The 16,113-nt window shown below is 46.3% G+C and overlaps 1 protein-coding gene across 2 annotated transcripts in view; it reads left to right on the forward strand.

Annotated features, from left to right (window-relative positions):
• The window catches only part of EML6 (EMAP like 6), a 306,539-nt gene that overhangs the window by 255,682 nt on the left and 34,744 nt on the right, over positions 1-16,113 (forward strand). For both annotated transcript variants that reach the window (XM_077812018.1, XM_077812016.1), the window contains 2 exons: positions 418-496; positions 7,499-7,628. In XM_077812018.1, coding sequence (XP_077668144.1) covers positions 418-496; positions 7,499-7,628 — 209 coding nt within the window. The remainder of the gene's footprint in view (positions 1-417; positions 497-7,498; positions 7,629-16,113) is intronic.

Below are 16,113 nucleotides of genomic sequence, written 5' to 3' on the forward strand. Positions count from 1 at the left end.
ACTCTTTCCTCTTTTACAGTCACAAGATCACCTGCTGATATATTTTGTTCATGTATATTTTGAGCTTTTATTTTCCTGGTTGAGTTGTGGGGGTTTTGTTTGTTTACTTTTAATTTGTTTACTTTTGATTTTGTTTTGCTCTTTTTGAGTCCAACTTTCTGTGCTACATAATGTTGCAATAAATACACTAGCTCTATGCTTTGTGAAATGTTGCCCTTAAAATACCCCAAAGATTATATCACCAAAGAAAAAGCAGCTCAGATTAAATAAAAAGGAATAAGTTATCATTTACTGTTTGCATCTGAAGTGATTTTTTGCCAAGTAAGGATTAATTATACAAGAATTACAATGCAAGTACAGCAGGCATTTCAGACTTATTAATTATCTTCTCCTTTGTTTTCTCTGTGCTTGTTTCAGGCCACCAGTTAGCAGAGCTGCTCCTCAGCCTGAGAAACTGCAAAAGAATGATATCAACAAAAAAAAGAAACTGGTTGAGGTCAGGCTTAGCACTTTTTTTTCTTCTTTTTTTTTAGGATTAATGTTTATTGGGTGAATTTCACCCATACTTCGAATGCAGACTAAAGTCACATATGTGCCTGGTTGTGACTCTCTGTACATCCCTAATTTACACAGACATTTGCTATATTAAACATGTTAATAACTAGTTACACATTGGTCATTTGCACATGCAGTTATCATGACTGCATACGAAATAAAAATGGTGCCCCAAATTATGCTGTTTTTTGTGTATTTGGGAGTGCACATTTTTCTGAAAACGTAGTCCCTAATTTTAAAAATATATGTTCACTAAATGCACTGAGCAAGCCAAATACTATAGCTGTCTATGGATACTATCTGCAGCAATTACTTGGCCTGTCAATATCACATAGGTTTTTAAAATAATCTGTACTATGCCCATCAGTGACCTGCACACGAGGTGTCTTCATTGCCTCGGGAAGGCACATATTAAAGAGAAGTGCAGGATCTTCAAAAACTTCAGACCTCCCACTCTCAAAGACAGGGACATCAGATTAAAAGCCCTATTAATGGAGGCTGCCCTGTGCCCCATGTTGTAACCATGCCGCTCCGACTCAGCACTGAGCACCTCGGCATTGGTGTGGAGTGCTCCCCCAGCACTGGCATCTTTCTGGCACCGCTCCCCCTTTTCCATGTCTAAGAAGAAGCATAAGAAGTTGCAGTTGAACCGAAGTTGTTCCCTAGCACCACGCACAACTACCCGGGAAATTGAAATCTCCACATGAGTCGAGACCCCTGCAGGGCTACTCATTTTCCCTGAAGCCACTTTGGGCAGTGGCTACTCCACCCAGTGCACTGAGCCCAAATCAGGATCCACCACCGACTACCAGGATTGGTCAGGGCCTGCAACATTTCTTGGTGCCTTCAACGCCGGAGGCGTTCCAAGTGGCAGGAGATTGATGTCTCTCCCAGTGCCACATACGCCTCATCTACCCCTCGAAGGCGGTTCCCTCTAAAGGGAAGCCTGCGATGAGACCCCCCGATCTGGGCCTCCAACACAGCACCGATCTCCTTCACAGCACTGATCCCTGGCCCATTGCTCCCCATCACTACATAGTCACTCTCCAGCCAGCCAGTCTCCGCCTGCCTGACTCCAATCCCCGGCACCACAAAGTGCAAAGTGCCAAGACACCAGTCGTGGTCTCCGAGGCATCGCTCCCTGTCATGACATCTGTCCCCAATCAGCCAGGTACCAGATAGCATGTGACAGCTTCAGCCCCACACTGGTCTCCCAGGGAGGAGTCTTCCTCGGGATGTGAGTGTGAACCCTCCCGACCCCCAAGGCATCATCAGCTCTGATCGCATGGGCCAGAACTGGCGACAGGCCCACTGTTGAGCCCCTGGGTGTCCACCCAATAGCCACCCCAATGGCAGTATTGAACCTTCTGGGGGTTTCCGCTCATATTCAAACCCCTCTGTGGTTTCTGAGGGCCAGACCTTAGCTTTGGCACTATAGGCACCAGGCGATGTACAGGCATCAGATTCTGAGCCGGACCTCGGCACGAAGACCCCTGCACAATTGGCACCTGTGGCCGAGGAGGAACCAGCCACACCGCCTATAGCTGTCTCCTCCTCCTCTTCCCCGGAGGAGGCAGTGACCGGGCCTGCCAGTCCTTTGCCACCTGACAACTTGCGTGCCCATCAACAGCTGCTCAAAAGAGTGGCCTCCAACTTGGGACTGCAAATCAAGGTTCTCAAAGAACTGGCTGAGAACCTATTCGACATCTTGGCTGCAGCAGCTCCTTCTAAGGTGGCCTTACCAGTGCACGACAGGCGTGCTAAAACCGGTAAAAGCATTGTGGCCAACGCCATCTTCTCTGCCCCCAACTTCAAAGAGGGCAGAGAAAAAGTACTATGTCCTGACCCAGGGGTTTGAGTACATGTATTCTCACCCTCCCCCTGGGTTGCTGGTGGTCTCGACAGCCAATGAAAGAGATAGACGGGGCAGTTTAGTGCAACCTCTGAAAACAAGGATGCTAACAAACTGGACCTTTTCAGAAGAAAAGTTTATTCAGCAGCCAGTTTCCAGTTATGTATTGGAAAGGCTAAGATTTTGTCATGGATATTTTTAGTAAAAGTCATGGATCGGTCATGGGCAATAAACAAAAATTCATGGAAGCCTGTGACCTGACTCTGACTTTCACTAAATATATTCCTGACAAAATGGGGAGAGGGGTTCAGCACCCACTGCTGCTGGGAGCACCCACTGTGCTGCCTCAGTGAGTGGGAGCTCTGGGGTCCCCCACATGTGGTTTCTGAGCAGCTCTGGGTGGGGTCCACCGCCCATGGCAACAGGGAGCTCAGCGGGTTCCCCACCACCTGTGGCGAGTGGGAGTTCCGGGATCTCCCACCGCCTTTGGGGGCTGGCCTGCTGCAGGGTCTCCTCACCCCCCATGGTGGCTGGGACCTCTGGGGGGTTCCCCTGCCACAGCTGGACAGCTTCAGGGTCCCCCCACAGCCTGCCGTGACTGGGCAGCTGTAGGGGGTCCCCCCACTGCCTGCCACAGGTAGGCAGCTGGGTGGGATCCCTCTGCCACCCACTGCAGCTGGGTAGCTGCAGGGTCCTCCCGCCACCCGCCATGGCTGGGCAGCTGTGTGGGGTTCCCCTGCCACCCATCATAGCTGAGAGCTGCAGGGTCCCCCCATCAGGGTGAGGGGCTGGGAGCTGCGGGAGGCCGGCTGGGAGCTCCAGCCCCAAGGCAGAAAATGTCATGGAGGTCTCTGGAAGTCATGGATTCCGTGACTTCCGTGACCTCCATGTAGGCTGACCAGGTAGCAAGTGCGAAAAATCAGGACGGGGGTGGGGAGTAATAGGCACCTATATAAGCAAAAGCCCCAAATATTGGGACTGTCCCTCTAAAATTGGGACATCTGGTCACCCTACCTCCATGACATAATTGTAGCCTTATGTATTGCCAACCAGCAAGCTCTACTCGGGTGATACAGTAATAACACTTGGGACTAGATGGCCAAGTTTTCACAGACTCCCTGCCTCAGGAGGCAAGACAGGATTTCTCGGCCATCTTGGAGGAAGTTAAGGCGGTGGCCAGGGCCTCTCTTCAAGTGGTGCTGGATGCAGCTGTCTGTGCCTCACAATCTATGTCCTCAGCTATGACCCTGAGGCATAGTTCATGGCTGAAGTCTTCTGGGCTGTCAAACGAGGACCAGTTCTCTTTTCGCAGCAAATGGACACAAAGCTGCAGAGGCTAAAGAACTCAAGGGTCAGCCTCCATTCCCTCCTATTGTATACACCTTAGGCCACCAGAAGACAGTTCCAGCCACCCCCACTGCCACCCAGATACCCAGGTCCACTTCACCAGCCCTCCTATAGAAAGAGGGACAAAGGTTATAAGCTGTGTCAATTGGCCCCATCTTCCTCGGCCTCCTAACTGGGCCCTGCCCATTACCAAGGTGGTTTGAGGCAGTCATTTTGAAGGTGCGCCCAGCTGAGGGTGACGCACCATACTTGCACCTGGATCCAGCCCCTCCTCTATTCCTGAACCAGCTTTTCCCGTTCCTTACTGCTTGGTCCAGAATCACCTCAGACCATTGGGTGCTCAACACCATAACATCTGGTTACATCCTGCAGTTCTCCTCCATCCCTCCCTCCCATCCCCCTTCCCTGTTCCTCTTCAGGGACACTTCTCACAAGCAGCTCCTCGCCCAGGAGGTGGAGACCCTCTTGCATAGGGGCCATGGAGGAAGTCCCTCAGAACATGAGAGGAAAGGGTTTCTATTCACAGTATTTCCTAATCCCAAAGACTAAAGGGGGCCTCACACCCATTCTAGACCTGCACTGCCTCAACAAATATCTCAAAAAGTTGACATTTTGCATGGTCTCTCTGGCCTCCATCATCCCCTCCCTGGATCCAGGAGACTGGTTCGCCACCCTCGATTTGAAGGATGCATATTTCCACATTTCTATTTTCCATGAGCACAGGAGATTCCTCTGTTTTGTGGTGGGCCAGAGTCATTACCAGTGTACGGTGCTGCTCTTCAGTCTCCCCTCCCCTCCAAGGGTCTTCATGAAATGTATGGCGATAGTGGCAGTAGAGGTGGAGAGGCATACAGATTTATCCACATCTAGTCATGGTTCTGCCACACATTCTGTTGTCCCTGGTGTGGTGGACAGACCTGCATGTGATATTGGAGGGGGTCCCCTTCATAACCCCTCCCCATCAGTGACACTGGTTTCTGATGCTTCAGTCTTAGGGTGGGGAGCCAACTTCAGCACTCAAGGTCTCTGATTGTGGGAGGAACGCTCCCTACACATAAATATCAGGGAACTCAGGGTGATATGCCTGGCTTACCAGGCGTTCCTTCCCTACCTGAGAGGTGGGGTAGTCCAAGTTCTAATGGTAGTCCAAGTTCTTATATCAACAAGCAGGGTGGAGCCCACTCCTCAGCCCTGTGTCAGGAGGCGCTCAGGCTATGGGACTTCTCCATCCAACATACCATTCATCTCGTAGCATTGCACCTCCCAGGGGCCAGGAATGCACCAGCAGATCTCAGCAGGTCCTTCTTGTCTCACTCCACTGAAAGGTGGTCAATGTGAGCTTCTACAGGTGGGGAACTCCCCAGGTTGACCTGTTTGCCTCCAGGAAGAACAGAAAATGCTATTGATTCTGTTTGATCTGCAGGCTCAACAGTGGCTCCCTGTCTGATGCCTTTTTGTTCCCATGGTCGGGGGCACTGATATACGCCTTCCTCCTGATTCCACTGGTGCACCGGAACTTCTTAAAGATCAAGCGGGACAGAGCAAGGGTTATCCTGATAGCTCCGGCGTGGCCACACCAACACTGGCTTGGCATGCTGTTGCAGCTCTCAACAGCAGTGCCGTGAGAGTGCCCGCTCTGGCCGGACTTATTGTACCAGAATCATGGTCATAAGCTGCACCCGAACCTAGCATCCCTGCATCTGATGAAGTGGCTGCTGCATGGCTGAATGAGGAGGAACAAGCATGCTCAACTCAAGTCCAGCAAGTCCTGATGGGTAGCAGAAAGCCCTCCATAAGGGCAGCCTACCTGGCCAAATGGAAACACTTTTCATGTTGGGCCTTGGACCAGAATCTGTCTCCTGACCAAGTCGCTTGGAGTGACTTTATCCTCAAGTTCGCAACCCTATTGTGATTTAGTTGGGGATTGGTCCTGCTTTGAGCAGGGGGTTGGACTAGATGACCTCCTGAGATCCCTTCCAAATCTGAGATTCTATGATTCTATGATTCTATCCCGGCTTGGGACCTGAACCTGGTACTGTCAAGGCTCACAGGGCCCTCCTTAGAGCCATTAGCCTCGTGCTCATTGCTGCTCCTCTCATAGAAGGTCTCCTTCCATATTACAATCACTTTGGCCCGAAGAGTCTCCAAAATTAGAGTGCTCACATGGGAACCACCCTATACTGAGTTCTACAAGGATAAGATCCAGCTGCGACCACACCCAGCCTTCTTACCGAAGGTGGTGTCGCAATTTCGCAATTATCAGAACATTTTCCTCCCAGAGTTCTTTCCAAAACCTCACAAATCCAGTGAAGATTACACACCCTGGATGTTAGACGGGCCTTATCCTTTTACATGGAGAGGCTCTGACCTTTCTGAAAATCGACTCAGCTCTTTGTCTCAGTGGCGCATAGGATGGAAGATCTGCCCATCTCTTTGCAGAGAATCTCTTCATGGATAACAGCCTGCATCAAGTTTTGTTATGAACAGGTAAAAGTACCCACTGCTGGCAATTGTAACCACCCATTCCACAAGAGCCCAGGCCTCATCAGCAGCCTTCCTGGCCCAGGTGCCGGTTCAAGACATCTGTAGAGTCGCTACCTTGTTGGCTGTCCATACCTTTGTGTCCAATTACGCCATCATCCAGCAGGCCCGGGACAATGCCAGTTTCAGCAGAGCACTGTTGCAGGCTGCATGTCCGTGAACTCTGAGCCCACCTCCAGGGATACTGCTTGTGAGTCACCTAACATGGAATCAACATGAACAAGCACTCAAAGTAGAAAAAACAGTCACCTACCTTTCATAAATGTTGTTCTTCGATATGTGTTACTGATGTCCATTCCATGACCCATCATCTGTCACCTCTGTCAGATTTGATGGCAAGAGCCGGCCCTATGGATACCAGTAGGGGAAAAATTTCCGACAGCCCTGCACGTGGGCACACACACACCTAACATGGAATGGACATGAGCAACGCATCTTGAAGAATAACAGTTACAAAAGGTAGGTAACTTTTTTTTACACATAACTTTTGCACTGCAATTTCTTTAAATTGATTTGGGTGAAAAAAATAATAAATGTATATCATAGAATTATAGAATATATGTTTGTTGACCTTAAATTTACCTTAAATAGCCCTTAAAGAAACAACCAGTTTATAGCTGACTGATTTATTTAAAAAGAAAGGGAGTACTTTTAGCACCTTAGAGACTAACAAATTTATTTGAGCATAAGCTTTCGTGAGCTACAGCTCACTTCATCGGATGCATGCAGTGGAAAATACAGGGGGGAGATTTTGTATACACAGAGAATATGAAACAATGGGTGTTACCACACACACTCCCCCCTGTATTTTCCACTGCATGCATCCGATGAAGTGAGCTGTAGCTCACGAAAGCTTATGCTCAAACAAATTTGTTAGTCTCTAAGGTGTCACAAATACTCCTTTTCTTTTTGCGGATACAGCCTAACACGGCTGCTACTCTGAAACCTGATTTATTTAAGAATCAGAATATGAATTCAGTGGTCTAGTCAACCAGTAGTATTGTAGATAGTCAATGAAAATGTCATCCTTAAAATAGTAGAGTAGGGAAATTTTACTAATTATTGTTTAATTATTTCTTTGCCTCCCGAAATATTTGCTTGTCTAATTGGTTTAGCACCCTGCTTTATCTGATCCAAACATGGTTTGTAACTCCCTTGTTTGTTTTTATTCCACTCTCTAATCTTTTTTCTTTACTTAACTAGGAGCTGGCTTTAGATCATGTTTTTGGATACAGAGGATTTGATTGTCGCAACAACCTTCATTACCTCAATGATGGTGCTGATATTATTTTCCACACAGCTGCAGCAGGCATAGTTCAAAATCTTTCCACAGGTAAGTACTGTGAAATTAAAAAAACAAAAACAAACCCCAAAAAACAAAAAACACAAAAAATCTATGGCCAAGACAACCTTTTCATTCAACAATCATAATTTTGTCACTTTCTTACATGTCTTTTTTCTTTTTGTATCCTGGTAGGGAATTCATGTAAATTAGTCTATAGTTGTTGGTTACTGTACTGTAGTATGAATGTAATAGGGTGCCACTGTTTTTTTGTGAAGCCACCCTGTTCCTGTGAGCAGATGTAGCTCCTGTGAGAGATGTTATGCAAATCCTTGCAAGCATTTGTGACTGTCCCTTGTTAAAATTCACCCTGGATATAAGAGAGATGGTAGTGGCTCTCTAGGAAAAGAAAGCCTAGGGTTGAGTTGAATAGGGTTACCATATTTCAGGTTCCCAAAAAGAGGGAGACTGTGGGAGTATAGTTGGGGGAGCTAGAGAGGGTACCTGTGGCGGGGTACTCACTGGAGAGGGGGGCAATGTCATGCCCTGACATGGTGGCAAGGTGGCTAGCACAAGCTCAGGACACAGCACCAGACATCAATCACCACATTCCTGCAAGACCCCCCCACTCCAAGGATGGGAACTGGGGCCTGGGTGGGTGGGATACAGCAGCTGTGGCTTTCAGGAGAGTGGACCAATCAGCTGTGGATGCAGGGGAGGAAACAATCAAAGAGCGGACCTACCGGGGCACTTTCTGAGCTGCAGCTTGTCTGCTCTGCAGATGTCCTGGATATTTCCTGTTGTTTGAAAAATCCACCCAGAGAGAGAAAGGAAGCTCAAAAAAGAGGCAATGTCTGGGAAAACCAAGACATGTGGTAACCCTAGGGCTGAACAGTTCTCAGTCCTCCCAACCTGTTGTATCATTTTACTTTTTTAACACAATCACATCCCGTTTGCACAATGTGTGTATGCTGTGTTTTGGAGAGGCTAAGAACACAACCTTCTCTTCATATAACAACAGGAGGAGGAGGAGGAGGAGCAAGGAGAAGTCTGGCCATGCTCCACAGCCCCAACCAGTGCTTAATTTGTAATGAAAGAGTTGCTGGGGCTCAAGCAATCAGATTCCAAGGTTCAAGCAATTTTTTTACTTTCATAACTGACACGGCAAGCTCAGAGGTGCTGGGACTATGAACTGCCAAGCCTAGAGGTGCCGGGGCTCAGCCTTGGCAAGCCCTGGCACAAATTAAGCACCAGCCCCAACCCTTCCATATCCCCCAGATTTCCATGGAGAAATACACTTGGGAGTTAATACTGCTCTTAGCTGTATTTACTCCCTCTCAGTCCCAGGCCTTGTCTACACGAGAGTTTTGTCGACACAAGTTACACCAACAATAAAAAAACTATATAATTACATTGCTTGTGCATGTTCACACAATGTTCCTTCTGTCTGTGGAGCACATCCGCATTTGGTGCGCTAGCATTGACAGTGAGAGCAGTGCACTGTGGATAGCTATCCCACTGTGCTACTCACCACCTTCTGCAGCTAGGAGTTGTGGGAAGATGGAGTGGATCACAGTGCATCATGGGAGTGGGCTCAATGTTTTTTCTGTCCCATCATTTCGTGGGCTTCCGACTGCATTTCATGCCATTTTTAGTGGTCCCTGATTACTGTGCACCTGCCATACCTACCTGGAAGGATGGATCCTGCACTGCTCTCTACTGTTGGGGTTACTGTTATGAACACATTGTGGATGCTCATGCAGTATATCATGAGCACCCAATCTGAATAGGCATTTGAGATGCTTCATCTGCTGTGTGCCATGGAAAGAAACACCACTTTTGGATTGATGGGGCAACTGCACATGGTGGACCATCGCTTTTGGGCTCAGGAAACAAGCACAGAGTGGTGGGATTGCGTCACTGTGCAAGTCTGGGATGATGAGAGGTGGCTGCAGAACTTTCGGATGCGGAAAGCCACGTTCCTGGAACTGTGTGTGGAGCTCGCCCCAGCACTGCGGCACAAGGACACCAAAATGATAGCAGCCCTCTCGGTGGAGAAGTGCATGGCAATCACTGTGTGGAAGCTGGCAACTCCAGACTGCTACCAGTCAGTCACGTATCGGTTTGGAGTCTGGAAGCCCAACGTTGGGGTTCTGTTAACACAAGTGTGCAGGGCCATTAATCACATCCTGCTACAAAGGACTGTGACTCTTGACAATGTATGTGAAATAGTGGATTGCTTTACCGCAATGGATTCCCTGACTGCGGTGGTGTGATAGAGGACTAGCATATCCCAATCGTGGCCCTGGACCATCTTGTGACGGAGTACATCTATAGAAAGGGGTACTTCTTTATTGTAGTGCAGGTGCCTGTGGATCACTGTGGTCGTTTCATTGACATCAACACAGGGTGGTCAGGGAAAGGTGCATGACTCATACATCTTCAGGAACACTGGCCTGTATAGAAAGCTGCAAGCAGGAACTTTCTTTCCAAACCAGAAGATTCCAATGGGGGATGTTGAAATGCCCATAGTGATCCTGGGAGACCCAGCATACCCCTTACTCCCGTGGCTCATGAAGCCTTACATGGGAAACCTGGACAGAAGCAAGGAGCACTTCAACAATAGGCTGAGCAGGTACAGAATGACCATTGAATGTACGTTTGACAGATTAAAAAGCACACTGGGGCTGCCTTTATGGCAGATTTGATCTAAATGGGGAAGATATTCCCATGGTCATAGCAGCCTGCTGTGTGCTCCATAATATTGTGACACTAAGAGTAAAAAGTTTCCCCCAGGATGGAGCACGGAGGCAGATTACCTGGCAGCTGATTTTGAGCAGCCGGATACCAAGGCTATTAGAGGGGCACAACAGGAGGCTATTTGAATCAAGGAGGCTTTGAGGCACCATTTTGACAATGAGCACCAATAATGTAAATCTTTTTATACAGCACTTTGCCATGCTTTGTTAACATGCTGCCTTGCATGAAAGTTTTGATGATTCCTGACCATAATTTGTAGTCTGCAAGTGTTCCAATTGCCACTGTATATTAATTCCAGCAGCAACCACCGTGTGTAGGACACAAATAAAGATTATCTTTCAGAGAGTATGTTTTTATTAAAAGCCAATTAACAACACACACAAAACGCTTGGTGTAAAGAGAGATAACAGTGAAGGGCAGTGTCCTGATATAGGCTCTAATAGCTGTGTATAACTCAAGCAATCATTTTGGAAGCTGTCTGAAGGGGTGGAGTGAATGTGGTATTGAGACGGGCCAGGAAGATGCAAAGAATGGGTGGGAGCAGTTTGGGGAGGGCATGGCAAGCAGTGCCGTATCAGCTGTGGGGGAGAGGGGTGAGCATGCATGTATTCTGCCTGTAGTGTGATTAGGGACTTCAACATCTCCATTTGCTCCTCCATCACTTTTATTATCTATGCCTGGCCCATTAAAATTTGCTCCTGGCTCTCCTTACTGCCCTGCCTTCTAGTTTCTAATTTTCATTTCAAGTCCCTCTCCATGCCCTGTGTTCTTGTTTTTGGCGTCTGAGGATTGGTGCACCTCTCAAAACATGTCCTCCTTATCTGGCAGAGGCACTCCACCGGTGTGTAGGGGGTTCCTTGAAGGTCACATCTGCAGAAGCACAAGAAACAGAACCATGATGGTTATTGCAGCATTGAATCATTACAGTAAAATACACCTCTTTTAAAATATGAATCAGTTTCTCACTGTCCCTTGGCAAGCACACAGCTCGGTGAACACCATAAACATAGTGAGTTCACCCGGCGGTGGGGGGAGGGGTGTGTGCTCAAGATGGGGCAAAGGGTCTAGGTGGTTTTTTAAGGGGATCACTGCAAGGCATTGGGATAAAATTACAAATTCTGCCACCATTTTCCACAGGCAGGGTCACTGAAGCCAGTCCTGAGGGTAAGCAAGGGTGCATCTCCTGCATGCATGCGGCTTCAGACTGGGTCCATAAGCTGCTCATTGTGGCTGCTTCAGTCCCTGCACAGGTGATTGCCAATTGGCACGGGAAAGTTTCCCATATTGGGGGAAGGAACAAAGCAGCTCTGCCAGGGAACCTTCAACAGAGGATTGGCAAGTACCTCCAGAAAAGTGTCCTAGAGATCTCTCTGCAGGATTCCCGTGAAATCTCAGTGTGCATTAATACATGTTCCATCCTACTGCATAGCTGCATAGGGGAATGTGCAAGCGCATCTAGTCTTGTACATTTCTATCCCTTAACCCACTTCTATCATATAACAAAGCAAAGCTCTACCTCATGTAACTGAGCAGCATCAACTCAAAAAGACCAGTTACCACAGCTCCGCTCTCCTGCATCATGTGCACCATAAATGGAGTGCTGGACTGGCTCAAACCCTCCTGGATCTAGAAGAGGTCCAGGCTCACCATAGTACCGAACAAGCCTGTCACCTGTCCCATCTTGTTTTCCAACTCGACCTCCTCTTCCACCGCTTCATCCTCAGCATTGAGTCAACTGTCCACTGTCTCCAGCCCCCTACCCCCCCCAAAGTATCCTGGGTCTCTTGGTGGTGGAGGTGGGGTCACTGCCGAGGATCCGAGCATCCAACTGTGATTTCCCTACACCCCCCACGAATTTCCCCAACACCCCCACCCCCAGTTTTGTGAACTAGTTACATGCCAATTTAGTGACTGTTTGGAAATTTGAAACATTAATACACATTTTAAAAGCATATACAGTGTATGATAAAATACGTGTATCTGAAAAAGTATAATAGATTTGAAAAGTATGAACATGGACTAGCTTCCTTATACAGCTGTTCTTTTTTATGACAATGTCAGTGCATTCATTTCGGTGATGTTGGCCAACCTAATAATTTCAAATGATGATTTGTAAGCAAAGTCTAAATGAGCTCTCCCTGACAGCTAGCAATGAGCTGGGGCTGGGGGGAAAGGCTTCAGGACCAGATTGCATTTACATTCACACCTAATCTACCTAAGTATCCAGCAAACAATTTTGCAGCCTTTTCACGTAGTTTGTCAGCATCGGCTTTGATGATCAGTATGACAAACCAAGCTGCTCCACTTTTACCAATTATAGCATTGGGAAGCTTTCCTTCTTCATAAGCTTTTTTACAAGAGGAGCACCAGTAGCCATCTTTTGTAACTTCAATAAACGGGAACACTTTGACCGACAAACATCGGGAATGCCTTTAGGTTTTGGAGACACTGCTTCTTCAGTAGGTAGCTGTATTTGTGCTTCGGGCTGGTCGGATGTAGAGATACCACTTGAACCTTAAGATGCCATGTTGATATATTCTTGGTTCTTGATGTATTCTTCACCTTGGTTAGGTTTTGAGGCCTTTGAGTGGAAAAATTGTTGGGTTTTTGTCTTTTCATTTTCACTTTGACCTGCAACATATAAAAGAGATATGAATAAAGTAAATGTTTTGTTAGGATAATGCAAATTTAACATAAGGATAATGCAAGTTACACCAAAACACATAACAGGTCTAGATTTCTAAAAAAATATAAATTTTAAAAAAATGTATTTAATTTAAATTGACTTTTGAAAAGTAAGCCATCATGGGATAAGAGGGAAGTCCTCTCATGGATAAGTAACTGGTTAAAAGATGGGAAACAAAGGGTAGGAATAAATTATCAGTTTTCAGAATGGAGAGAGATAAATAGTGGTATCCCTGAGGGGTCGGTAGTGGGACCATTACTGTTCAACATATTCATAAATGATCTGGAAAAATGGGTAAACAGTGAGGTGGCAAAATTTGCAGATGATACAAAACTATTCAAGATAGTTAAGTCCCAGGCAGACTGCAAAGAGTTACAAAGGGATCTCACAAAACTGGGTGACTGAGCAACAAAATGGCAGATGAAATTCAAGGTTGATAAATGCAAAGTAATACACATTGGAAAACGATCTCAGCTATACATACAAAATGATGGAGTCTGAATTAGCTATTACCACTCAAGAAAGAGATCTTGGAGTCATTGTGGATAGTTCTCTGAAAACATCCACTGCAGCGGCAGTCAAAAAAGCAAACAGAATGTTGGGAATCATTAAGAAAGGGATAGATAATAAGACAGAAAATATCATATTGCCTCTATATAAATCCATGGTACATGCACACCTTGAATACTGTGTGCAGATCTGGTCACCCCATCCCAAAAAAAGATATATTGGAATTGGAAAAGGTACAATGATGGGCAACTAAAATGATTAGGAGTATGAAACAGGAGGAGAGATTAAAATGACTGGGAATTTTCAGCTTAGAAAAGAGACAACTAAGGGGGGATATGATAGAGGTCTATAAAATCTTGACTGGTATGAAGAAAGTGAATAATGAAATGTTATTTAATCCTTCACATAACACAAGAACTAGCAGTCATCCAATGAAATTAATAGGCAACAGGTGTTAAAAAAACAAAAGGAAGTACTTCTTCACACAACATAAAGTCAACCCGTGGAACTCTTTGCCAGGGGATGCTGGGAAGACCAAAACTATAACAGGATTTAAAAAAGAACTAGATAAATTCCTGGAGAATAGGTCCATCAGTGGCTATTAGCCATGCTCTGAGTGTCCCTAGCCTGTTTGCCAGAAGCTGGGAATGGGCAACAGTGGATGGATCACTTGATGATTACCTGTTCTGTTCATTCCCTCTGAAGCACCTGGCCTTGACCACTGTCGGAAGACAGGATACTGGGCTATATGGACCACTGTCTGACCCAGTATGACCATTCTTATGTAAAAATTAATTATAATAATAAAAATGTTTAGTACAGAAACTCCCCAACATAATGACCTCTCAAGATAGCAATGATGTGAGATAACAACCTTGGCAAATAATGCATTTTAAAAATCTTGGCCGACTAGAAAACATATTTATATAAGTTTCCATTCCCAGTCACAAATCTAGCATTCTAGAGCAAAATCACTAAAATATAGTCCAACAAACAAATGTTTATTTAATATGCCCCTCACTTTTCCTTCCACCGTACCCCACTCACTGGTGTTGTCCTTGGTCAGTGGAGACTCAGAGTTCAGAGGAGCTTTCACGTGAGTACACCTCCCAGGTGGAGGGCAAGCAGGCACCTTGCTCGTTCCTCCAGCTGCTCACTGTTCGCTCTGGCCACTGCTGTTTGTTGTGCCACAGTTCACTCCACCACTCTGTTGCCAATGGCCCTGCGCAGTCACCTCCGGCTGCCAACTGCCACTGTGACCTCTGCAAGTTGGTTTCTTGAGGTTCCACCCAGCTCTCAGTGATTTCAGCTGAGCTCTCAGTGGGGGAACCTCACTAGTGCAGTCTGGGCTGTGTCTTCCACAGAAACACTGTCCCCACAGCAGGACTAAGCACGTAGACCTGATTATCAGTGATTTCAGCTGCAGTGGTCACTAAACAGAACAAAAGACTATCTATGAAGCCTAATCAGCTCTGTCTTTAAACAGTGGAGAGGGACAGGTCCCCACCCTCTCTCTTGATGCCCTCAATCAGCACAGGCTAAGTACAGTTCTACTGCCCTTTACTCGTACAATAAGAACAACAACATTTCATCCCCCCCCACCCACATTCAAGTGATTTGTAACCCAATCCCAGCCAAAATCTATCACTTGAGCAACACAGTTCTGTAGTGCATCAACATACAGAAAGCTTTATAAGCTTTCAACACAGGTCTCTGGAGTGCATCAACATACAGAAAGCTTTATAAGCCCACTTTCAAAGCCAATTTTAGAAGTACTTAATGAGGCTGTTAAGAATACTGGAGACACAACACAATTCATGCGAACAAACATGGCTGTGGCATCCTACTTTCTATTTAAGCAAGAGATACCACACACCACAAACTGGAGGCCAATGTTAAGTGCATTGTCACTTGTTCATCCTGAAGTTGAACACTGGTTCCGAACAAGACCAGCAAATGCTCACTATCTTTCTGCAAGAAACTCAACTGACTGGCTAGAAGCATGCGGTGCAACAGTGAAAGACTCAACAGTTGAAAAAGTGAAGAACTCTCTCTCTCACCACATTCAAAAAAATTGCATACATGGCTAATGAATGCACCGATGCAAATTGGCATCAAGTATTAAGTCCTTGTGTATGTTATTTTGATATCAGGGGTAGGCCAGTAGATGCATTTCTAGATGTTCAAATTATAGAAGACACATCGGCTGCATCTGTGACAACCCACATCTTTGAAGAGTTAAATGCTTGTCAGTTGGACCCCAAACAGATGGCTGCTTGTGCATTTGATGGAGCTACAAACTTCTCTGGAAGACATGGTGGAGTACAAGCTTTGCTCAGAGAAAAGTGTAACCCTAATCTCTCCTTTGCACACTGCAGAGGCCATCTACTCCAACTAGCACTAGTAGGAGCTGCAGAATCTTAAAAAGACATTTAAAAAGCTATAAGTTTAATGTCTTCATTATGTTATTTTTTCAGCATGAGTCCAAAAAGACTGAATATCTTGGAAAATATAGAAGGTACACTGGGACTGAAGTTCAAATTAGTCCAACCTGGGAAAACCCCCTGGCTTTCTCATGAG

The sequence above is a fragment of the Eretmochelys imbricata genome, chromosome 3, assembly GCF_965152235.1.
Source record: "Eretmochelys imbricata isolate rEreImb1 chromosome 3, rEreImb1.hap1, whole genome shotgun sequence".
NCBI lineage: Eukaryota > Metazoa > Chordata > Testudines > Cheloniidae > Eretmochelys > Eretmochelys imbricata.